The sequence below is a fragment of the Trichosurus vulpecula genome, chromosome 1 (assembly GCF_011100635.1).
Source record: "Trichosurus vulpecula isolate mTriVul1 chromosome 1, mTriVul1.pri, whole genome shotgun sequence".
Lineage (NCBI taxonomy): Eukaryota > Metazoa > Chordata > Mammalia > Diprotodontia > Phalangeridae > Trichosurus > Trichosurus vulpecula.
The window spans coordinates 289007730-289032730 of record NC_050573.1 but is presented as its reverse complement, the minus strand read 5'-3'; the positions used below and the strand labels follow the sequence as shown (position 1 = coordinate 289032730).

The window sequence follows — 25001 nt, the reverse complement described above, 5'->3', positions numbered from 1 at the left end:
CCTCATTTCTAAAATACAGAGAGAGCTGAGTCAAATTTATAAGAATACAAGTAATTCCCCCATTGATAAATGGTCAAAGGATATGAACAAGCAGTTTTCAGATGAAGAAATTAAAGCTATCTATAGTCATATGGAAAAATGTTCTAAATCACTATTGATTAGACAAATGCAAATCAAAACAACTCTGAGGTACCACATCATACCTATCAGATTGGCTAACATGACAAAAACAGGAAAATGATAATTGTTGGAGAAGATGTGGGAAAATTGGTACACTAATACATTGGCAGTGGAGTTGTAAACTTATTCAACCATTCTAGATAACAATTTGGAACTATGCCCAAAGGGCTATAAAATGTACATAACCTTTGACTCAGAAATACCACTTCTAGGGCTGTATTCTCAAAAGATCATAAAACAAGAAAATATACATATACAAATATGTATAGCACCTCTTTTACTGGTAGCAAAGAATTGGAAATTGAGGTGATGCTCATCAGTTGAGGAATAGCTGAACAAGTTGTGGTATATTAATTCAATGGAATACTATTGTACTATGAGAAATGAGCAGGTGGACTTCACAAAAATCTGGAAACACTTATATGAACTGATGCTGAGTGAAATGAGCAGAACCAGGAGAAACGTATACACAGTAATAGCCACGTTGTCCGATGACTGACTTTGGGGACTTAGCTTGTCTCAGTGATACAAATATCTAAGACTCCAGAAGCCCCATGATGGAAAATGCTATCCACATCCAGAGAAAGAAGTATGGAGTCTGAATGCAGACTGAAGCATACTATTTGCTCTCCTTTTCTTTTGTTGTTTAGTTTTGTACTTTCCCTGCCAGAGTTTTGGGGTACTCAAATGCCTCAAAATTCTCATGCTGAAAGATAGTTTTTCTCTGTAGCTTGAGGGTTCTCTTAGAAGGTTCTGGAGCTGAAAACTTCAGTGAAGAGCTAAAACTGTGTCTAGGGGTGTCTTTCCTCTGCTTACCTCTGTGTACCTGACCTGCACTCTACTTCTCTCTTCCAGTCTCCTGGTTGTGCTGTAACCGTGCAAGTTCCTAGGTTGTTTTTCCTCCACTCCCCATATTCACAAGTCTGACTGAAAAGTATAATAGTGCTCAATTTCATGACAGGGAAAAAAATCGTCCTCATCCTCACTGAGGTGCAAGTGACGTATATAGGTTGGCTATGTTCACTATCTGCTAACTATAGATATTGAAACTGGGAGTTATAAATTAAAAGCTGATGCAGTGCATGCCAAACACACATACACACACATAACCACGCACATACAAGTACGCTTTGTTTATAGATTTGATTAGATAGTTTAAGATTTTACCAAGAAATAACAATAATATCTAACATTTTTTTTCTTAACAGTTTCCATAGTGCTTTCCTTTAAACACTGGGAAGTAGAAGGATTATTATTGTTATTTTATAGAGGAAGAAATTGAAGTTGAGAGATTTTAAGGAACTTTGGTTAATAAGTGGTACAGTCCAGACTTGTATCTGGTTCTTTGATTCCTAATCCAATTCTCTTTCCATTATGCTATTCTACCCTTCAAGGGGAAGGGAGAAGGGAAGAGAATAAGCATTTAACTGGCACCTACTATATGCTAGGCAATGTGCTAAAACACTTGGCAAGTAAAAATCTCATTTGATTTCTCAAAAAAAAAGAGAGAAAATAATAGCTCACAGTTATCCAACACTTAAAGGTTTGCAAAGTACTTTTAATATATCATCTCAATTGAGCCTCTCTCAAATCTCATTTTACAGATAAGAAACCTGAGGCTCAGGTATTTGCAGTGATGTGCCTAGTGTCACACAGCTTATAAGTGTCAGAGATGGGATCTGAACCCAGCACTTCTTGAGTCCAAACCTTCGGCTCTATCTAGTACACCACTAGATTAAGTTGTTTTCTGAGTCCTTTGTTTAAGACGACAGGAGGAGGCTTACCTTTTAAAAAAAATCTATCAAAAGACAGTTAAAATTTACAACAAATTTTGACATTTAGAAATTAATCCTCTGTGAACAAAACAGTGCTTGAAAGAAGAATTGCAGTCTGTTAGCAACCATGCGAAAGATTGCTCCAAATCACGAATAAGAGAAATACAAATCAAAACAGTGCTGATATTTCACCTCTCATCCAGCTAATTGGCAAAGACGACAAAAGATGAGAATAGTCAAGTCAACGTTAGAATGTCTGTAGAAAGATAGGCATACTAAAGTACTGATGGTAGAGCTCTAAACTGATTCAATAATACCAGAAATGAATTTGGAACTATGATTTTTTTAGAGTGACTGAATGTTGCATTTAATCCAGGAATTGCATAATTAGGCACATACTTCTAGGAGGGTACCTATAGGAAAGATGGCCCCAAAGAGACCAAAGTATGCATAGTAGCATGTGCTATGATAACAAAGAATTAAAAACGAAGTAGATGACTATCAGCTGGGTCATGGTTCAACAAATATACCCTTGATCCTTTCCTGGCTTCTTCATTCTCCAGTCTTCTATCTCTATTTATTGTCTACCTACAAACATGCCCAATGTTTCCCTCATCCTTAATTAACTCTTACTTGATAAAATCATTCTCGTTAGCTATCATCATGTATCTTTCTTCCATTTCTTAAGAAAGCTATCCATACTCAATACTTCTACTTCCTCTTCTTTCACCCACTTCAGAATCTTCTGAAGTCTGACCTCGAATCTCATCATTCCACATAAAGTGCTCTCTCCAAAGTTGCCAGTGATCTCTTAATTGTCAACTCCAATGGCCTTTTCTCAGTTCTCATTCTTTTGGAGCCTTTGCCATCACTGATGATTCCCTAAACAAGGCTTTGTGACATTGGTGTCAATTTTTGACCCTTGGTTATCCTCTCACTTGTTTGACCAATACTTCTCAGATTTTGCTGGATTTTTATCTACTTCACACCCACGAAATACAGATATCTCTTGAGCCTCTCCTGGGCCACCTTCTCTTTTCCCTCCATAATCTCTTGCTTGGTGATCTCATTAAATTCCATAGGTTTGACAATAATATCTATGCAGATGATTCCCAGATCTATACATCCAGTCCTAACTTCTCTCCCAAGTGCCAGGCTTTAATCATGAACTGCCATTTTTAAGGCATTTCAAACTCAATATGTAAAAAGAGAGAACTCATCATCTTTTCTTACAAATCCTCCCCCTTTCTTAAGTTTTCTGTTGCTGTCATGAGTACCACTATTTTCAGAGTCACCTAGGCTTGCAACCTTGGTGTCTTCAATTGCCCTTGTACTCACCCCATGTAGGTAATATCTAGTCAACTTTTGTTATTTCCACCTTCACAGAATCTTTCCTTTTTTCCACTCAGACAGCCGCCACTATTGTACAGATAATTATTTTATCTTACCTGGACTATTACAGTAGATTTCTAACTGATTTCCCTGACTCAAGTCTCTCCCAGCTCCAATCTATCCTCTACTCAACTGCCAAAATAATTTTTTTCTAAAATGAGTGTTTGACAATTTCAATACCTTCTTCAATAAACTTCAGTGGCTCCTTATTACCTTAGGAATACTATAGAAAATCATCTGTTTTTTAAAGCTTTTCACAACTTGCCTTCTCCCTGGTCTTCTTTATATTTTATGTCAATCCCCCCCCCGCCTCCAAACTTTATGATACAGCTGCACGGGCCTTCCTTACTGACTCCTTACACACAACTCTCCATCTCTCAGCTCTGTGCATTTGTCCTCATTGTCCCCCATGGCTAGCATATTTTCCCTACTCACTTTTGACTTGTAGCTTTCTGATTTTCCTAATGTCTCCTATCAAATGCTATCTTCAGCAGGAACCCTTTCCTGGCTGCTAGTTTCTTCCCTTTGAGATTTCTTTCCATTTACACTGTTTGTCTTGTATGTAAATGTATTTGTGTGTTGTTGTCTCTGCAGTAGAATGAGAATTCCTGGAGAGCAGGGACTGTATTTTGTCTTTCTCTGCATCCCCAGTGAATAGCACAAATTCACATGCCTTATCCATTTCTCCGTTTGACAGAAATGCTATCAGTGAAGTTAAGGTACTTGTCCCAGGGAAAGGTGTCCAACATATTTTCTAGTGAGGTTGGCTAATATGTTCAGGACATTCCTGATCTATAGCACATAAGGATCTTACTGTTGATTGACTGTACAAACATGTAAAGAATATTATGGTCTATAAGAAATCATGAATCCAAAGAATTCAGAGTTTCCTGTGAAGACATGAAATGATGCAAAGTGAAGTAAGCTGAATCAGGAGTACAATGCATACTGTGATAGTTGCTTCGTCATTAAGTTATATCCTGTGGACCACAGCATGTCAGTTCTGTCCAAAGATCTCCCTTGGCAAGGATACTAGAATGGTTTGCCATTTCCTTCTCCAGTGGGTTAAGTGACTTGCCCATGGTCACAGAGCTAATGTCTGAGGCTGGATTTGAACTCAGGTCTTCCTGACTCCAGGCCAAGCACTCCATCCGCTGGCTGTCTCCATATTGTAACACCATGATCATAATAATGCAAATAGAGAATTCAGCCAAAATAGGTCTAACCACATTTGGCTCTTGAATAGAGATAAGAAAATGCATGTCTCTTTCCTTTGAGAAGGGGGATAGGGGGGTCTTTGGGTCTGGAATGTCGCATAAAATGCCAGTTGGTCAATGTGTTTGTTAGGTTGGGTGAGCTACTTTTCATTTTCTTTTTTCCTTTTTTATTCTTTCCTATAAGAGATGGCTCAATAGGCAGAGGAGGTGGGAGGAACATATTTGCAAATGAAGGTGATGTAAAAACAAGAGAATTTTTTTAAAGCAGTTAATTCTCATTCATCTTTAAAATTCAGCTATCCAAAATGACTCATCCCTAAGGACTCAGTATGTCCTAGGTTTTCCTGTGCAAAGTTTGCACCATGTCCCTGCAGCTCCAGTGTTCACCTATTATCAACACTGTGGGATTTCAAACCAGCAGAATGATCTCATGCTGCCTGAGGGGCTTTTCACTTAATCAACTGTTTAGTGCTATTCAGTTCCTCTTCAGCTTTGGTAATTACAGCAGGCCCATTCTGAATAAGCTAAAGGGAGGGATGCCAAATAAGTCTACAGTGGCAACTACATAGTGCTGGAGCTTCTGATGGGAGAAACAAGATAAATAATACATGAAAGATTGTAGATTATTTTTAAACTAGTGATTCCACTTTTTCACGTGGCAAGGTTGACTCAGAAAAGTGAGTGCCACACACATTAGTATACCATTGGCACCAAAAACTGTGAGAGTAGAACTCAAGATTTCTCATACTTACCATAGGAAGATATTTTCTTTTCATTTGAGATGGGGGGGATGGGTAGGTGATGGAATATGTGTAATCCAATTATCTCAGTTGGTGACATACTCATATTTATGATAATCATAACAATAATGGCTGTTATTTTTATAGGACCTTAAAGTTTGTCAAGTACTTTACATACTTTATCTCAATTGTTTTTTATGATGACTTTCTGAGATATTTATTACAGGCCTTATTTTTTTTATATATTTTAAAGATATCTATGTATTGAGGCCCCTAGATAGCTCAGTGGAGAGAAAGCTGGACCTGGAGTCAGGATCAGCTGATTTCATATGCAGCCTCAGACCCTAACCCAGGGGAAGTCATCTAACAATTGACTTAACAAGTCAAGTGTGCCTTAGCTTTCTGATCTGTAAAGTAGAGCTAATAATAGCATTTCCCTCACGAGGTTATTGTGAGAACAAAGTGAAATATTTTTAAAGTGCTTTGTAAGCTTTTAAGCAGTATATAAATGCTAGCTATTATTAACTATTTGATGAAAAGTGAGGCTAAGAGAAATTAAGTGACTTGTCTATGGTCATAGAGTGAATAAGTATTAGACATTTTCTACTGGGGTGGGGTGAGTTTATCAGGAGACCCCTTACCAGTTAACATTTCCTCAGTCTGGGTGATGAAATCATAGAAAATAACAGATCATATCCAAGAAATTATGTTAAGATGTTAAACTCAAAGTAAAAATATTTGTTAGTCAAGCTTGATTGAATGAAAGGACAGCAAGCCATGAGCTTTGAAGGATTGGCTATACTTCTCGTGGCCCTTGGAAAAAATCAGGCAACTTCATCTTCCTGTATCCAAGTTTCTCATTCTTTCTACTGCCTTGACACTTTGCAGCACCAGCTTAGTGATTATATAGTCCAATTAACTTTTTTTCCTACTTTGTCTTTTTTTTGACCAATCACCCTTTTGATATAGTTGGTGGAGCTAAGGAATGATTACAGAGTTCCTTTAAATAACCTGTTCCTCATACATTAAAAATATGATTTAATTGGCAAAATTATTTTAAATTCATCTTTTGCATACACTAAGAAACCTTTGTTATATAATGGTTCTCTCACATAATCATTGTCATATACTCCGATTAAGATATGATCAATGTCAAAATTGGAGAAAAAAAGTAGGCTCTGCTACCTAGCCTTAGAAACCTATGCCCAGCTCCCTCCATTGTGTGCACTTCATTGTTTAGTCCAGGAGGAAAAATATTTCCATGTATGCTTGAAAGTGGTTCCATTCTCACACCAATGACTGAACATGGCTGAAGATGGGAGAGAAGATTTTGGTGTGGGCAGGAAAGTTTGCCTGGACTTTGGCCACAGGCCTGTAAACCAGTTGTTCTAGGAGTGGGAGTAAGTCCTTCCTATGCCCAGAACAGTTCAGCATATGGGTACGGCATGGCAAGCTAGAGCCCGGCAAACTTCCCAATGCTTCCCAGTTCTTGGTGGTGCACCTGCTAGACAAACTGTTCTTGGAGGAGGCACCATCCCTTTGGGCCCCATTTTTTTCTCCTCCCCTTTCAGGGGCCCTCATAGAGAGGATCTCTGGTGAGAGCTGAACACAAGGCCGCAAAGACACACATACACACATAAATGCATAAACACATACAAATTCACATACACACATGTCTCCATTATCTCCTGGCCATACACACTGCCTTCACCCCCTCCTGCAGACTACTGAGAAACTTGCCTTTCTAAAATACTGGTATCCATTCTTAGAAGAAAAGGATCATTGCCAAGTTAAAAATATGACAAAATAAAAATACAACTGGCTCATTTTTTTTTCAAATGCAATCATACTTTAGAAATGGTATTAAAACTAAAAATTAGAAATTCAAGATATAAATAAGTAAAGAGAAAAGAGTGATTGTTGGTTTTATAAATAGGCAACATGGTACAGTGGAAAGTGATAAATTTGGACCCAGGGTGTAAATTCTAATCTATTTAGCTTCTTTAGGACTCAGTTTCCTCATTTTTAAAATAAGAAGGTGAGACTAGATGACCTCTAAGTTTTTCTCAGCTATAAATCCATGATATGTGTCATCGTTTGAATTACTCCATGTTCAGGTATTTCCTAATCTATTAAAGCATAGAATAAAAATATCTTGCTATAGAGAAGAGTAATAATGTGTTTTCCTAAGAGTTCTCAAAGTTGAAAAGATACGAATACGTGTGTGTGTGTGTGTGTGTGTGTGTGTGTGTGTGTGTGTGTGGAGGAGGAGATGAAGGAAGAGGAGGGAAAGGGAAGAAGGAATAATAAAAATGAAAAGGTAAACAATTTGAACATCTTAAATGATAATGGTATTTTTGGCATAAGGAAGTTTCAGATTTTGTACAACTAAAAATGATAGAGCACACACAATGTTAATTTCCTCATAACATGAAAAGGTCTTTCTTCTAAGCATATTTCCTAGGAGATCAACTGGAGATAAACAGAGTATTGGTTAGCATAAAGGAAAATCTCATTTAAAAATTAATTCCACTAATAATTTTTTCATGAGGAGATTGGAAGAGTCCATTTGCAGGTGTGAGAATACAAGAATTACCACACAGGATTTTATTCACTAGACTCCTATGCTCTCTCTGTCTCTGTCTGTCTCTATCTGTCTCTGTCTCTCTCAATGGCTCGATGAGATATGTTCTTATTTTTGCCATCCTCTAATAATTACCCCACCTACACAATCCATCTAAATGTTTGGGGACTTCTGTAAAGCATTGAAATTTGAGGTGTTGCTGAACCACATCCTTTTCCCAGGACACCATCTCCACCTGGGAAACTATCCAGAGGACCTTGTCCTTGGTTCAAGGGCTTTCTCCTTTCACTGATAACTGAATCTCTACTTGGGCACAAATTCTGAACCTGCTGGGCTCCTAGGGTTCAGGGATCCAATGCATAAAGCTCCAATTGACCTTTTCTCTTCTTGTCCCTTTCACCATATCTTGCTACTCATTTCTGCACAGTCTTTTTTCTTTAGTTGCCATACAGTGACATATTTTCAATTTAGTAGGAAGACTGGATCAGAAGTCACCTCATCGGTTGACTTTCCATCAACCCAGTTAATGAATTTGCAGAATATAAAGGAAAAGATATAAGATAACAAAGCATTAAAATCTTAAATGAAGTGGAAAAACATTTGTCAGTCAAACTTGACGATATTAAAATGCAGCCAGCCATTGGATCCAAAGGATTCATCACACCTTCAGTGGACCTTAAAAAAATTATAGACAGTCTCTAATTAGTCAGTCAAAGAAGGAGATCTCTGCGGAATGTGACTCCTGGAAGCAAAGAGAGCCAGCTATGAAATGGAAGAACTCAGTCCTTAAGAGGGGATCACCCTCTGCTTTTTCCTTTGCACCTGTACCAGAGGATGGCTGGGGATGTATGGAGATTTATCTCTTCTCCACCATTCCCCCCCATCTCCAGTGATGTGGTGATCCAGAGAACTACTCACCCAGTAGAAGACACTATGCTCAGTAGGAACAGGCCAAAACAAAGTACAGTTGAGTGACCACCTGCTCAGTAGAAATAATCCACACAGTGGGGAATAGCATAGTTATCACAAGAGGAGAAATGATACCAGAGCCCTACAGCACTGGAGACATGAGTCACTTTGGCTACATGAGGGGATCATATGCCTGCCCCTCTACCAATGCTCTCTTTGTAGGTACCTACTCTTTTTAATTTTTTTTTCTTTTTTTTGGAGGTGGGGAAGGCAGGGCAATTGGGGTTAAGTGACTTGCCCAAGGTCACACAGCTAGTGAGTGTGTCAAGTGTCTGAGCCCAGATTTGAACTCAGGTCTTCCTGACTCCAGGGCCGGTGCTCTACTCACTGTGCCACCTAGCTACCCCAGTACCTACTCTTTTTGCTGACACTGCTTGTGTTCATTGAAAGTTTATAGAGGAAATGTTTTTTATCTATTCTTCATGCCATATCATTTCTGTAAATACCTTTTTCTGAGTGAATCGTGCTTACCAACAATTAAAGGGAAGTCAAATGATAGGTGTTCATGTTTTCTATTTTTTGGGATGCAAACCCACAGGTTACCTTGAATCTGGCCATTAACACCTCCCTGCAGGGAACCAGCCCATAAATTCTAGGTGCTAGTAGTTCCCAGAAGGGGTTCTGCTAGAGTTTGTCCAGCTAAGTGGTAGAGTAAATAGAGGGCTGGGCCTGGAGTCAGGAAGACCTGAGTTCAAATACAGTCTCAAATACTTATTGAGTATGTGATACTAGGCGATTCACTTAACTCTTCTTTGCCTTAGCTTCCTCATCTATAAAATGGATATCATAATAGCAGCAACCTCTCAGGGTTATAACGAGGATGAAATGACTTAAAAACTATAAGGTGCTTAGCACATTTCCTAGTACATAGTAAGCACTATATAAATGTTAGCTATCGTTATTATTATTAGTGGTAGTATTACTCCTACAATGATTTACCACGATGAAGGGGTGATCATGAGTTCTCAAAGGCTCACACTAACAGGGTATAAGCTCTTTTATTTGTGGCCAAGCTGTAAGACTTACAATATTGGTCTAGTGATGAGCTGTGTGTCTGTTGTTCAATCACCATCTCAACCGAATTCGGGGAGCCTTATCAACAGAGGAATGATCGCTAGGATGTAATTATTTTCAGCTATATTACCTTATTTAGGCTATCTACTAAACTGAAGAAGGATTGCAACCTCTGCCAATGGAGAGAGCACTCATGATTATGAAATAGTAAATACCTGAGGTACTGGGGGGTGGGGGAGGGAAGTATCCATAGGGAAAAAGAATAGATTGCAAAAACACCAAGGGGATAGAGTTGTAGGTATGCAAAAGTGTGTGAAAAATCTACCTAGCCCAAATTTACTACTTTACCAAATTATAAGATGATGAATTCAGGGATGGAATGGACCTGATAAGACATCTAGCTCATTTCTCATTTTCTTTGTCCTATCTTTCCCCTTATTCACTCATGCCCCCCTCTTCCTTTGAGTTAAAGGTATTTCTTTCTATTTTTTGAGTTAAACTTTTTTTAATGTTACAAAAAATATTTAGTCAAACAGACCAAAGGCCATATCATCATCAGCCTCATTGGATTCTTCTTTTTTACTTCCTGTTTATTCTTCTCCTCAGCTGGGGCAGCTGTGCTAACAGGAGCAGCCCCTCCAACTAGGGCAGGACCACCAGCTGCTGGGGCAGGTCCACCAACTCCTGCATTGCAGGTTAGACTGGCAATGTTTACACTGGACAGGGGCTTTGCAAATAATCCAGGCCAGAATGGTTCAACATTTTCACCTGTTGCTTTAATGAGGGCATTGATTTTCTCCTCAGTGACTGTAACCTCATTGCTGGGAAGGAAGAGGGCAGAGTAGATGCAAGTGAGCTCAGAGATGGCCATTTTTGGCCATGGATGAGGAGAGACTTGCTTATAGTGGTGCTAGTCACTAGCTGAAGTGAGGGTTCACCCCAACTTGGCCTTAGTTTCCAAAGAAGAACCAAATACTTTACAGACAACTGAAGAGAAAGCTAAAGGTATTTCTACACTAAAATTTTTGCATGTATTCTACCTTTCTTTGTGTATGTATGCATTTATGCAAATGAATTATACCTTTCTTTGATTAGTTTAGGTGAAAATGAATGTCACTTGATGCCCACTTCCTCAATCTCATCCACATTTGTATAGCTAGACTTTGTTTTGCACACCCTTCCCCCTTAATTCCTCCTCCCCTACCCCCACCTCAGTCTATATTTTCCCTTCTTTGTTCCCAGTCACCAATGGAGTGAAACAGGGCTGTGTGCTTGTTCATATGTATTTTAGCATGATGTTTTCAGTGATGTTGTCAGATGCTGTCAACGAGGATGCTAATGGCATCAAAGTCTGCTGCCACGCTGATGGCAAATTATTTAACTTGAAAAAGCCAAGACTAAAGTGGAAGGGGAGTTGGTGTACAACTTTTTGTTCACAGATAGTGTGTATCAATTGATCCTCAGCCATTTGTGCCAATTTTGCCCTGACAATTAACACCAAGAAAACAAGTTCTCCATCCATCAGCATTATACCATTCACATATAGAAGCATTGATTACAGCACACAGAGAAATTTTGAGTGCTGTGGATAAGTTCACTTACCTTAGCAGTATACTTTTTAGGGATGTACACTTAGATGATGAGACTGATGCATGCTTTATAAGAGCTAACTCAGCATTTGGGAGGCTTCAAAAGAAAGTGTGGGTAAGAAAAGATATTAGGCTGCCTACTAAATTGAAGGTCTACAAAGCCACGTGCTTGTGAAACGTGGACAGTCTACCAGCACTATGCCAGAAAATTAAACTGCTTCCATTTGTGTTGTCCTAGCAAGATTCTGAAGATGATATGGCAAGATAAGGTACTGAAAACTGAGGTCCTTTCTTGAAATGAACTATCTAGCATTCAAACTCTACTGCAGAGAGTGCAACTCTGATGGGCAGGACACTTTGTTTGAATGTCAAACGTATGTTTACCTAAAAGATGCTTTAAAGAGAATTCACACAAGGTAAGCACTCACATAGAGGTCAGAAGAAGCAATACAAGGACACTCTGAAGGCGTGTCTCTGAAGAACGTTGGTATTGATTGTGAGACGTGGGAGACATTAGCACAGACATAGCCCACTATGGAATGACTACATCAAAGAAGGTGCTATGTGTATCAGTAAAGCAAGATTCATGATGTCGAAGGTGACCATGAATATGCCTGTATAGTTTGGAATGGCAAAATATTAGAGACTATATAGAAGGCAGAACAAGCAAAACATTTATTCTGACACCAGAGGATCAAATCCCAAAAGCAATAACCCTAATTTGACATAGCGGTAACCATATCCCAAAACCAGTAAGTCCACTTCAGTGTAAAAGCAAAGAAATTAAAACACAATATTGCAGCAAGGAGCCAAGCCATCCCATAGCCTTCCTCTCTGCTCACTCACAAACCCTAGCTGTCTGCTTGCCTGAGTCCTCTCCTTCTGTAGTTCTGAGAGCCCTTGCAGTTCTCTTGGTCCTTCTAGTTCTCTCTCTCTCTCTCTCCCCCCATCTCTCTCTCAGCCCTTCCAGGTCACTCACAGTTCTCTTTTATTCTTGCAGCTCTGTTTTCTTCACATCTCTGTCTACTCTGTGGTTAATGGCTACACTCAGGGTATATATACCCTTCTTAGGTCCCAAGGGCTTCATATCTAATCAGCAAAAGGGTGTGGGCCTGGGGCTTAGCACCTACTTAGCAAAAAAGGTTTGGGCCTGCCTACAAACACCGTCCCCTAATCAAGTTTCCCTTAACTAGCTCCACCTGAGCCCTATTAAATGGGCAGGGAAGAACTTTCATCACATTAACACCACACTATCTTCTACAAGCAAAGAAGAATTGTAGTAGCTCAAAAGAAACATGAGACATACAAATCTCAATCCCAAATGTCCATATGAACTATTTGTGCCCCATCTTTGGTAGAGTTTCCAAGATCATATTGGTATGATCAGCCACAGTCAGACACACTGTATATTGAGCCTAACATTGTGATGTCATTTTGGTCCTCTTTGAGTATGAAGGACAAACAATAAATGTGCATGTGTGTATTTATGCAAATGTGTGTTATAGCTTTGACCTGTTCAGCAAAATAAATATTAAGTGACATTCACTAGTCTAATTTTTTCCACATTTTTATAGACTTCTTCTTGCATACTCTCCCTCACTAATTTCTACCTTCTCCTCAGTGTACCTTTTCCTTTCTCTTTCCATTCTTGTTATCAAATATGACAAAATAAAGCCCTCCATAATGGATGATGATATTAGGGGCTAGAGGGACAATTGTATTCTTCAGCCCCTCCACTAGATGTACATACTTCATCCTTATGAAGTCTTTTCTGATTGCTCAATTGTATTTTTAAATGTTTTTGTGGACTGTCATGTATTTCAAAGTTTCTACTCAGCTCACTCTTTTTACTAGGAATACCTGGAATTCCTCTATCTCGTTGAAGATCCATTATCCCCTTCCTCTTTTAGGATTATATTCAGTTTTATGGGTAAGTTATTATTGGTTGCAAGTATTTTGCCTTTTAGAATATTATATTATGTGCTCCTTACTCTCTTATTGTAGTAGATATGAAATTTTGTGTAATCCTGGCTACGTCCTTGGTACTTGAACTTTTTCTTTTTGGTTGCTTATGATACTTTTTTTCCCTTTTTAATCTAGAAACTTTAGATTTTTCCTAGGACACTTCAGTGAGTTTTAAATTTCGGATTTATCCAGAAGAATTCCTTATGTTTTCACTTTGCATTCTTGTTCTAATATGTAGGGATAGTTTTTTTTTTTACTATCTGATTTCTAGAAATGATGAGCAGGGTCTTTTTTTTTTGTTTGGATATGTCTTTCAGGTCAATCAATAATTCTTAAATTGTTTCTTCTAAATTGTTTTCCAAGTCATTTTTTCCATATGAGAAATGTTATATTTTCTTTCATTTTAAATCTTTTGACCTTGTTTTTTAATATTCATTATTGTTTTATAATGTCATTATCTTCCTTATGGCACATGCTGATTTTTAGAGAATGAGATGATTGTGTAAGGTTTTGTACCTCTTGTGCTATTTAAAAAATATTTTTATCTTTTACATTCAATTTTATTTAATTTTCAGTCTAAAATCTCTCTTTCCACTGCCTTCTATTTAATTGTCAAGGGAAACATAACCTATTACAAATATGTATAGTCATTTAAGACAAATTTACATATTAGCCATGTCAAAAGAAAGAAGAAAGTGAGAAGGAAAGAAGGAAGGACAGTAGAAAAGAAAGAAAAGCTGTTCGAAAAGAAGGAATGAATAGAAATATAGAAACTAAAAGGAAAGGAAAGGAAATATTCTTCATTCTGTACTCTGAGTTCATCAGATATCCTTCTGACAGTGGATAGCGTATTTCACCATGACTCCTTTAGAATTGTGATTGTTCATTGTGTTGATCAGAACTCCCAAGTCTTTCAAAGCTGATTATCTCTGCAAAATACATCTTTTGTATAAATTGTTCTTATAGTTCTGCTGACTTCATTTTGTATCAGTTCACACACATCTTAAGTTTTTCTAAAATAATCCCCATTATAATTTCTTACAGCACAATAGTATTCTATCTCATTCATATACCAAAACTGGTCGAGCAGTTCCCCAATTGATGGGCATCCCCTAAGTTTCCAATTCTTTACTGCCACAAAAAGCTGCTATAGATATTTTTGTACACATAGATTCTTCTCCTCTTTCTTTGATCTCTTTCAATAATAGAACTAGTAGCAGTATTTCTGCTGCTAAAGGATATGCACAGCTTAATGGCTTTTAGGGTATAGTTCCAAATTGCTTTCCAGAATGGTTAGCCCAGTTCATAGCTCCACCAATAGTGCATTAAAGTACCTGCTTTCCCATAGCCCTGCTAGGATTTGTCATTTTCCTTTCCTGAGGCCAAGACAGTGGGTGTGAAGTAATACCTCAGAGTTGTTTTAATTTTCATTTCTCTAATTATCTAATATAAGTTTTATGGCATTTTTCATATAATTATTGCTAGATTGGAATTTTTCCTCTCAATACTGCTTATTTATATCATTTGACCATTGAGGAATGACTCTTAAATTTGATTTAATAACCTATATATTTAAAAAAAAAGATCTTAAGAGAAATTTGCTACAAAGATTTCCCATAATTTCCTGCTTTTCTTCTAATTTTATCAACATTGGTTAGGTTTGTGTAAAAATTTTAAAATTTATATAATCAAAATTGTCCATTTTACCTTCTATGAGCCAGTCCATAGATCTTATGGGTATTTTTTTCATGCTCTTCTAATTTGGCTAAAGATGTCACTGTTTATGGCTAAATCATATATCCATTTGGAACTTATCTGGTGTGAGAGGTAGGTCTATTTTGGCCTTTTGTACCTTTTGCCAGACTGCTTTCCAATTTTCCCAACGATTTCTGTTGAATAGTAAATTCTTAATCTAATAACCAGGATCTTTGGATTTGTCAAACACTATATTTCTGTGCTAATTTCCTTCTGTATATACCTAATTTGCTCCACTGATTAACTTTTCTATTTTTTATCCAGTACCAAATTGTTTCAATTATTATGGCTTTGTGTTATACTTTGGGATGTAGTACTGCTAGGCTCCTTTCCTTTTAATTTTTTTCATTCTTTCTCTTGATATTCTTGGCCTTTTGTTTTTCCAGATGAATTTTATTCTAATTTTGTTCTAGCTCTATAAAGTAATCCTTTACTTTGGTATGTAAATTATTTTAGGTAGTAATGCTATTTTATATTTTATTGGCTCAGCCGATCCATGAGCAATTAATATTTCTTTGATTATTTAGACCTACCTTTATGTAAAGAGCACATTATTTTAACTCTGATTTTATCTTTCTGTTTTAAGTGTGTTTCTTGTACACAACACATTGTTGGATTCTGGTTTCTGCTCCAGTTTCTCTTCCATTTTATAGATGTTTTTCCCATTCACAGTAATGATCTCTGATTGTATATTTCCTTCCATTCCATTCTCTTATACTTTTCCTTCTGTTTGTTCCCTGCCTTCTCTTTGAGTCAGTTTTGCTTTCAATGCCTCCCTTAATCTGTTCTCTCTCTTATTCCTCCCTTTTACTTATCTTTTTTTTCCCTATTTCCCTGTCATATATGACATATTTCTCTATATTATTGTTTTTGCATTTTTATTTTTCCCTTCTTTAACCAGTTCAGATGAAAGCAAAGTGCAAGTGTCACCTGCCTTCCCCCACACCTCCACCGCACCTTCGATTCTTTCTTTTTGTATAAAATGATAGTGTAGAAGTCTGACTGGTGAGCAAGGCTGTACTCGTTTCTCTTATGCTACCATCTTGACTCTATCCTCTAACTATCTTTTTAAGTCTTTCCTCTACATATGCAATTTCTTTTCCAATTCTTTCCTACATTCTTCTCATTTTTGTTTACAAAATTTTAAACATTTTTAAAAATCTTGCATCATTTCTTCTAGGAATTCCAATTTATCTTGTGGGCAAGCTGTGCTTTCCTTTGACGCTTGCATATAAGTGTTTGACAATTATCTTCAATTCTGGGTTTGTATCTTGGGTATCCCTGGAATAATAACAGCTATTTACATTTTTTTGTTTATTTATTCCTTCTTCCAAACTCACTTTAAGGATTGAGACTTTGTGTTAGGGCTTGACTCTGCACACTTTCGGGAGGACTATGGTAGCTTTGTATGTTTCTAGACTGTCTTATCTATTGTCCTATTGCTAGGGGTGTTGTGATAACTCTGTGTTCCTCCTCTGCTCTTTGACAATTGGCTTCAAAACTCTCTTTCCTAATTTACTTGAATAAAACCCTAGATCCCTTTCTATTACCTAGGCAACTGGGTGGTGTAATGGCCAGAGAGTTGGACCTAGAGTCAGAAAGATTTGAGTTTGAATCCAGCCTCTGACACTTAGTAGTTGTGCAATCCTAGGCCAGTCATTTAATCTTAATCTCAGTCTCCTGAACCATAAAAAGGGAATACTAATAGCATCTATCTCCCAAGGTTGTTGTGAAGACTAAATGAGATTATATTTGTAAAATTCTTAAAATGGTCCTGGCACAGGTACTTAATAAATGCTTGCCTCTTTCCACTTCTAGAGCATAGGCTATGATATGTTGGCCCAATTCTTTTCTCTAATTCCTATCCTGGTCACTTGCCTATAAATTGAATTTGTGAGTTTGGGTTGAAAAGATAATCCACCATGGTTTCTCCTTGGATTTCTAATAAGTACTTGGTGTAATATTCTTCTGAGATCTTTTTTTGGAGTAGCTCTTTGGGGCAACTGTGAATTACCGCTTCTTTCTATTCTACCATCTGGTATTCCCCTCAATTTGTAGATGTGCAAAGAGGCCTGGAGAACTTATGTGACTTGACTAAGGTCACCCAGAAAGTACATGACAGAAGCATGTTTTCAACCTGGGTCTTCATGTCTCCAAGTCCAGCCAATCTATCCATGACACCATGATACCTCTGAACATGAGCTATGTTTCTAATACTGTTATAGCCAGAATTTGTTGGCTTTTTTGTATGATAGGGTAATAGGGAAATGAAGGGAGAAACAATGTATGATAACTCAATTACAACCAAATACACATAATAATATATGGTTAAGACCCCACATTTAATGCATAAGTGCTAACTAAGCATACATTTATTAAGAGCCTGCTATATTTGTGGTATCATGCTAGTCTGGTGACGCAAAGACTAAAACAGACTTTGATTTCATAAAATGGGAGGAGGAATGCAATAGAAGAACAAGGCTAACAAAAAGCCGATCCATGAGCAATTAACGCTTCTTTGATTATTTAGACCTACCTTTATGTAAAGAGCGCATTATTTTGTTGAGACAGGAAAGAGCACTAAGTGACATATGCAGTAAGAAAGATGAGTGATTGCTTTTCAAAAATGTTGTGACAAAGGTCTCACATATGATAGTGGCTCTATGAAGGTTCAGAAGAGGGCTTGTTCAACAGATGCTTGCATAGCAGCCTTAAAATTGATAGTTTGTGATAAATGATTGTTTTAGGAGAGTGACCAAAAGGAACATATAAAAAAGTACTGTTCCAGGAAAATGAATCTTAGTGACTGAGAAGGTGACATAATGATGCCTTCAACAAAACAGGGGCATGTGTAGGAAACAAAAGTTTAAAGGAAGATAATGAATTCTCTTTTACCCATATTTGGTTTGGAATGCCCATCTAAGTAAAGATGTTCCTCAGCAATTGAGGAGGTGGAATACAGGTTTGAGGAAGATTTTAGGGCTGGAAATACAGATTTGAAGTCATTTGGATAAATATGACACCCCATAGGAAAGAACGAGATTGGTGAAAAAGAATGGAAAGAAAATGGAGGAAGCAGAGAAGAAAGCCAGCACAGGACAGAGCTCTGGATATGGCAATACTGAAGGAGCAAGAGATGGATAACAATCTAGCAAGAGACATGGAGGAGAAATGGCACAAAAAGGAAGAGAACCAAGACATAGCTGTATCTAGAAATTCAAGAAAAGAGAGAATGCACAGGAAGAAAGGGGAGCCATCTATGGATGTCCCAGAGCCAACTCTAACCAACTGGCAAGAGCCAATTGTTAAATTTTTAGTGTGAACATTTATACTTAAGAAATCAGCAAGCTACAACCGAGGGATTAATTTATTGTTTTGTTGGTTGTCTAGACTTAGGAAAGTTAATAATTAAGATTAAATTTAAAATTCTATATGCATATATCCTCTCCCCCATATAGCCCAATTGTTAAACATTCATTAGCACACCTTATTATTGTTATATTAACATTGCTTGAGCTCAGCAGGTGTACAATAGAAGGCTCAGGAAATGAAGTCATCACTACACTGGAGGCCTAGTGACTGTAGGTTAATAAAAATAATAATAATAATTGATACTAACAATAATAACAATGACTCACATTTGTATAACACTTTAGGGCAGACCTGTATAACCTGTGGCCTGTGGGCCTCTTAGGGCCTGGTGTTACACTAAAGGATTGTAGAAGATGTTTTCCTCTACCCTTTTCTTGGACCACCTGAAATCCTTTGGTGGGCCACAGACCTGATTTAAGGTTTGAAAAGTCCTTTAGAACCATTATTGCATTTGAGCCTAACATTGCCCCGGCAGCTAACTATGGTGCTGAAAGGTCAAGGAGCATCAGACTTTGGAAATGGTCATTTGTTTTAGTAGCCATAAAAATACTGGCAGGCTTAGAAAGACTGGATTCAGGTAGTAGTGGTATTGAAAGATAGATTGCAAGGGGTTGAGAAGGGAGTGAGTGGTGAGGAAGAGGAGGTAGCTCCTTCTAGGAATTTGTTAGTTAAAAGGAGAAGAAATACAACTTAAGAGGATGATAGTTGTATGAAGCACTTTTTTTGAAGTTTAAGGAAACTAGTATTTTTATAGGCAAAAAGAAGGAGCCATTATAATATTGGGAGAGATTGAAATTAAGGGTGGAGGGGGAAATAATATGGGAGGAAATGGGAGGTATGGGATTAAAAGTATAATTAGAAGCCTTGACATTAGCAAGGAGAGGGGCCACCTATTCCTCAGAAACTGGAGTAAGATAGCAGAACATGGGTGAGGATGTAGAAGGATTGTGATGCATAGAATAGGTGTGATGAGGGAGCTTACCACTGATGGCTAAATGTTCTTAGAACACTAGGGAAATGGGAAATCTGTTGAGATAGGGGCATGTAGGTCGTGTTTTCTTGAGGAAAGAAGAGGAGATTCAATATTTCCATTGAGGGGACTTTGATAGACAATATAGATAGAATAATAGGATGGTCATGCTGGATTGAGGGCCCAGCTGAGACTAAATACTTTTAATTCACAGTGGATAAAGTTGGGTCCTTTGATGTAACTACTTTAGTAGATTTCATTAGCTTGGGGGTAAAGGTAGAGAAAGCATATGGAAGTAAGTACCAGGATATAAAAATAGTAGAGAAGAAGGAAAAGGCCAAAGGAATCAAGAGTGTGAGACCATATTCAATTGACTGAGATGACTACAGGGTCAAGGCTGCTAAGGAGATAACTGAGGCCAAGACTAGAATATTATCCTGGCACAACAGAGAGTAATAAAAAGACTAGACAATGTGTTAGGGATGAAAAATAATCTTAGGAAAATGAAGCAAAATGAGAGAAGGAAAGCCAAGAAATTATGATCAGAGAGAGGAATATCAGAGTTCAAAATTATGGAGGCAGCAGAGATGGATGATGGGTGATCTACTATGAATCTCCTATAGAAATTGTATATGTGTCTGAGGTGAGCTCAAGATGTACGTCATAGGAGGCGATGATTTTGATGAGGTAGTCAACATGCTTTCTATGCCCTCAATAAATATAGAAGCCATCAAGTATGAGGGCAGGTGTTAAATATGAGTATCCAGTTTCACCTCAGGTGCAAACACCTCTATAATGGTGTCTTTTTTTTAACTGTTAAATGTTTAACGAGGTATATTTTGTTATTAAGCAGATAATAATAATAAGTTTACTATAATAATGAATTTTCATTTGAAATTCTTTTTGTGCTAGGCATTTTTAATTCAACAAAAAGAAAAAAAAAGATTAACTGATGCATAGAAATTTTGATATTACAAATTTGAAAACATAAGTCACCCATTACTAATGTAGTTACAAGCTAAATGGCTACATTCTTTAAAGGAAGGGGGCCCTAAATCCTTGACCTTCTTATTGTCATGCATTGTCAGAGAACAACAGTGACCAAATCACAATAAAAATTAGATAAAATAAATTTTACCCACCTCCTAAAATGTTAGTAAACTAAATGGGAATCACTGAGAATGTTCCACATAGACATTTCTAATGTATCAATTATAGTAGTGCTTATGTGATCAGAGATACTGAATGACTCCATAAAGCAGTGAGTCCTGTGTAGCAGCAAATAGAAATTCTCCAGTCTTTGGAAATTAGTTAGATACACATATTAACTCTAGAAACATTCCCCTTCATTTTTTACAATCAACTAATTACTTGTTTTTTTTAGGGAAGGATGACAAGTTAATTACTGGATAGAAAAGAGGATTTGAGCCAAATATATTATGCCTATTCTTAAAAACAAGCAAAAATATAAGCATAAAACATGGATCAAATAGGTTGCTAGAACACCTGAGTTCACAAATAGATTCTCAACAATTGGGAAATGGATAAACAAAATGTGGTCCATAAATATAAAGGAATAGTACCATCTCCTAATAAACATGAATATGAATAATTCAGAAAATCACAGGAAGATGTATATACGTAGATGCAAAGTCAGCAGAACCAAGTCAGGGTGGAAGGGGAAGAATGCCCAGTGACTACAACAGTGTAAATGGAAAGAACAACAACAAAATGAAGAAGAGCCTAATGTGGTTATAATGACCAAAGTTGGTTAAAAAAAGAAGAAGATTTGGAGATAATGTGTCTCCCTCCATTCCCTTCCAAGGTGAGGGATATGAAGGAGGAACATTGTACATACTATCAGTTTCTGTTAATGTGTTGGTTAGTTTTTTCCTCTAGATTAATTTATTTAATTTTAGTTTTCAACATGTACTTCATAAACTTTTGAGCTTTAAATTTTCTCCACCTCCATCCCTTCCTCCCTCCCCAAGACTGCTAAAGGCTCTACATATACCTTTATAAGGCTATCTTTATTGTAAGTGCATTCCCTTCAATTTTTTCAATTGTACTTCTTTTTCTTCTTATTGTGTCACCCTTATCACTATCCTATGGTAGAATGTAAGCAATTTGGTCAGGGACACTTTTGTTTATGTCTTTGAACCTCTAGTATTCAGCACAGTGCTTCTCACATAGGTGATTGACAAGTGCTTGTTAATTTGTTTACTGAAGTGAGTTGAGGAACATTGTGAATCAGAATCTGAACTCCTTGAGAAAGGAAGGAGAGTGAAATGAAGGCCAGTATATCATAGCAACAAGAATCTGGACTAAGTAATACTGGCAAGTGAAATAAACCTTAACAATCAGAAGTCTGCAAGTAAAGGAAGTAGAGATAGGATCTGGAAGTGGTAGTGTCGGAGAGAGTATGCCTCCTTCTCCTCTTGGCTCATTGTTTCTAAGGTGTAATGTTAATGTGGGTGGGGGGTGTAAGACACCTCCCCACCTATTAATAGGCCTTATGTGGAGCCCATTAAGGAAAGCTTGCTTATAAGGCTTGAACACCTTTTGTTAATGAACTAATTAGGCAATGAGTCAGGTTGTGATGCCTTCTGGCTCTGAGCCTATTAGCTGAAAGAGAATATATTGTGAGAGGGGAGCTTTTGCTTTGGGGGCTTGCTTATGAGAATGATGTTGTGATTCCCTTCCCTGGTCGAGACTCTGAGTGGCTGTATGCTCAAAACCCCCTGACACCTCAGAGGTAAAGGCTCTCTCAATTCAATGGTAGATATAAAGCTTTGATTCAGGCAGTAGAGCCCTGTCTGTTGGCCTTTATTTCTCTTTTCTGTATTTCTTGTGTTTGTATTTTATGTGATTAAAAAAGAAAGATTTTTGACCTCTGAAACGTCTGTCTTTCCTGAGTAAAGTGGATCTAAGAACCTGTACTAGTAGCTATCCTGTGGTTGCCATCACATAAGGATATGGGAGAAGCAGATACTAGTTTTGAAGAGGGTGGCCAGGGATATAAAATATTGTTTATAAAAAGCCAGGTGTCCTTGAGCACAAGACAATGGAAGGATTGTGAAAAGGCAAGATCTAGAATGGAGCAAAATTTATTAATGCTAAAGTGGGAAGTCCACAGGGCAGGGAATAGGATGAATTGAAATGGATTGGGAATGGTGAAGGAGTGTAAGGAAGAGGGATTTTTGCCTTGAGAGATGAGGATTCTGAATTACAGGTATTAGAGGTGTAAATTTGCTAGCAAGCCATAGGACAAGGGAAGCAACACTAGGTAGAAAGAGGCCTCCATTCTTAAAGGTCCTATAATAATAGTGGGTGGCATTGATGTAGATGCCCTGTCTCCTAAAATGTCTGCTGAACTCACAAGTGGGGATAGGTCTGTAGTTACATCCTAAGACTGGTGTGAATAAAGCAAGTGAAGAAGATATATCTTACAGGAATTAGGCTCTGTTTCAGGCTTGGTATCAAAGTTTCTGATTCTTTTAGGTCAGCAATAGAATCTGGGAAGGCTGAGAGTTCAACCCCAGGAGGACAAGAGGCCTTTGTCTGACAACCTAGTCCCATTGTCCCTCAAGCCTAGAATGCTCTTCCTCCATCTTCTACCTTTTAACATTTCTGAAATGAATTACCTCCTAACTTCCGCACAAAATAATTCCTCTTTTTCTCCAATATCACCTTTAGTATGAAGCTTTCCCTGAGTCTTGCCTTGCCCTACCCTTCAACTACTCCTGTCTTTTCTTCCAGTCTTTTATTCAACTGCTTTGTATTTATTTGTATGTGTTCCCTTTATATATCTATATGGATATATCTTCTATCTAGCTATATTTGTATGCACATGTATGTATATGAAAACTTGTTTCTCCTGTTAGAATGTAAGTTACCAGAAAGTAAATATTACTTCATTATTTGTATTTATATACCCAGCACCTAGCACAGTAAGTACCTGGGACACAATTGGTACTTTATTAATTTATTGTTTCCTTAGGAACATCAATAAAAGGTAAATAATATTGTCTGTAATACTTATTCTACCTTTCTAATTCTCCATCCTGATAAGTGTCCATTTACTCTTCCTCTTTTTTCCATCTCTAATTCAGGTCTTTTTTCAATTATGGCTTCTTAGGCATATGAGGACTTCTCTTAGGTACAAAAAGTTATTTTGAAAAGTCTAAACCTCTTGAGTTCTTTGGGTTGCTTTTATCCATACGCATAGTGCCCTGTGAAAGATGAAACAAGAGTGAGTTCCATTTACAGAAAGCATGTGGCCTTTCCTCTAGTAGGTTATGTTTGTGTACATACTCAATGATCCTACATTTTCTTAGAGATTCCACCAGATTGCCTAATTTGGAAAAGAGCCCTCTTATATGACACTTCCCAGCTTGAGCTTGGTTTAAGTAACCAGATGGAGAGGCAAGTGGACACTTGCAAATAATAATTCTGTCATTTGTGGACATGATTCAGTTGACCCAAATAGAATATGAAGAAGCAGACAGAATTTAAAAAAAATTAAAATATCAGAAAACCAACCCTCTTATGCTAGACTTTCCAGGATAAAGTGAATTAATCAATATCACTGATGATGCTTTTCAGAGGAATTTGGCAATGAGAGCCCTTAAAGAATCTGATTTACTAAGTCCTAGGCTAAGCTTTCCCACTTACACAGGAAATATTAATTTGAGGACTTTACAGTAATGTCACTTAAAATTCTGATAAAAATGACTATAAATGACAAACAATTATTTAAATCTAGAATTGGCAGGATGTGAATATGGGTGCTAAGTAGCAGTTTTCCATTTCTCATCCCTTCCATCCCCATCCAAGACTAATGCAATGTTTCTTGGACATTAATCTTCTTAAATGCTTGACAAAGGGGAAAGTAATATTTCTCAGTCTTTAGGATGTACACGTATTTGAACAACTCCTTCTTAGACTCTATTCATCCATATCATGGATTCATCCATATCATGTACTGTAGTTGTGGGTATTCTTCAGCACTTGATCCTGGATCATTCTCAGAGACCTCAGTAGTTCTATGAGTTTAATCACAATTTCTCCACAGATGATTAACGTTCTCTCTCCCTCTCCCTATAGACTCCTTTCTAAGCTTCCATCTTACATCATCACATGCTGATTAGGCATATCGATTTGAATATTATAAAGCCGCCTGAAATTCAATATGTCCCAAACAGAATTCATTACCTTTCCCTCCTAAAGCTACTCTTACACTAAACTTTCCTGTTTCTATTAAAGGTACCTCCCTTCTTCCACTCTACCAGATTTTTAACCTCAGTTCATTATAGTTGCCTTCTTACTCTTCTTCACCCTATATATCCAATCAGTTGCCAACTCTGCAGTATATGCAACATCCAATGCCTTCTTTCAACTTACATATCACCACTTTAATTTAGGCTCTCATCACCTCTCACTTCGACTATTACATGGACACCTAAATGATCTACTGCCT

General features: G+C 37.4%; 1 protein-coding gene across 1 annotated transcript; it reads right to left on the bottom strand.

Annotated features, from left to right (window-relative positions):
• Positions 1-10382: 10382 nt before the first annotated feature.
• On the bottom strand, positions 10383-10742 carry LOC118837229 (60S acidic ribosomal protein P1-like). The gene has a single exon (XM_036744157.1). It carries the CDS (start codon positions 10740-10742, stop codon positions 10383-10385), a length of 360 nt encoding a protein of 119 aa, XP_036600052.1.
• Positions 10743-25001: the final 14259 nt, after the last annotated feature.

Bases quoted from the DNA above. Each gene is read 5' to 3' on its own strand.
- LOC118837229 (XM_036744157.1), bottom strand. From the start codon at position 10,742: ATGGCCATCTCTGAGCTCACTTGCATCTACTCTGCCCTCTTCCTTCCC.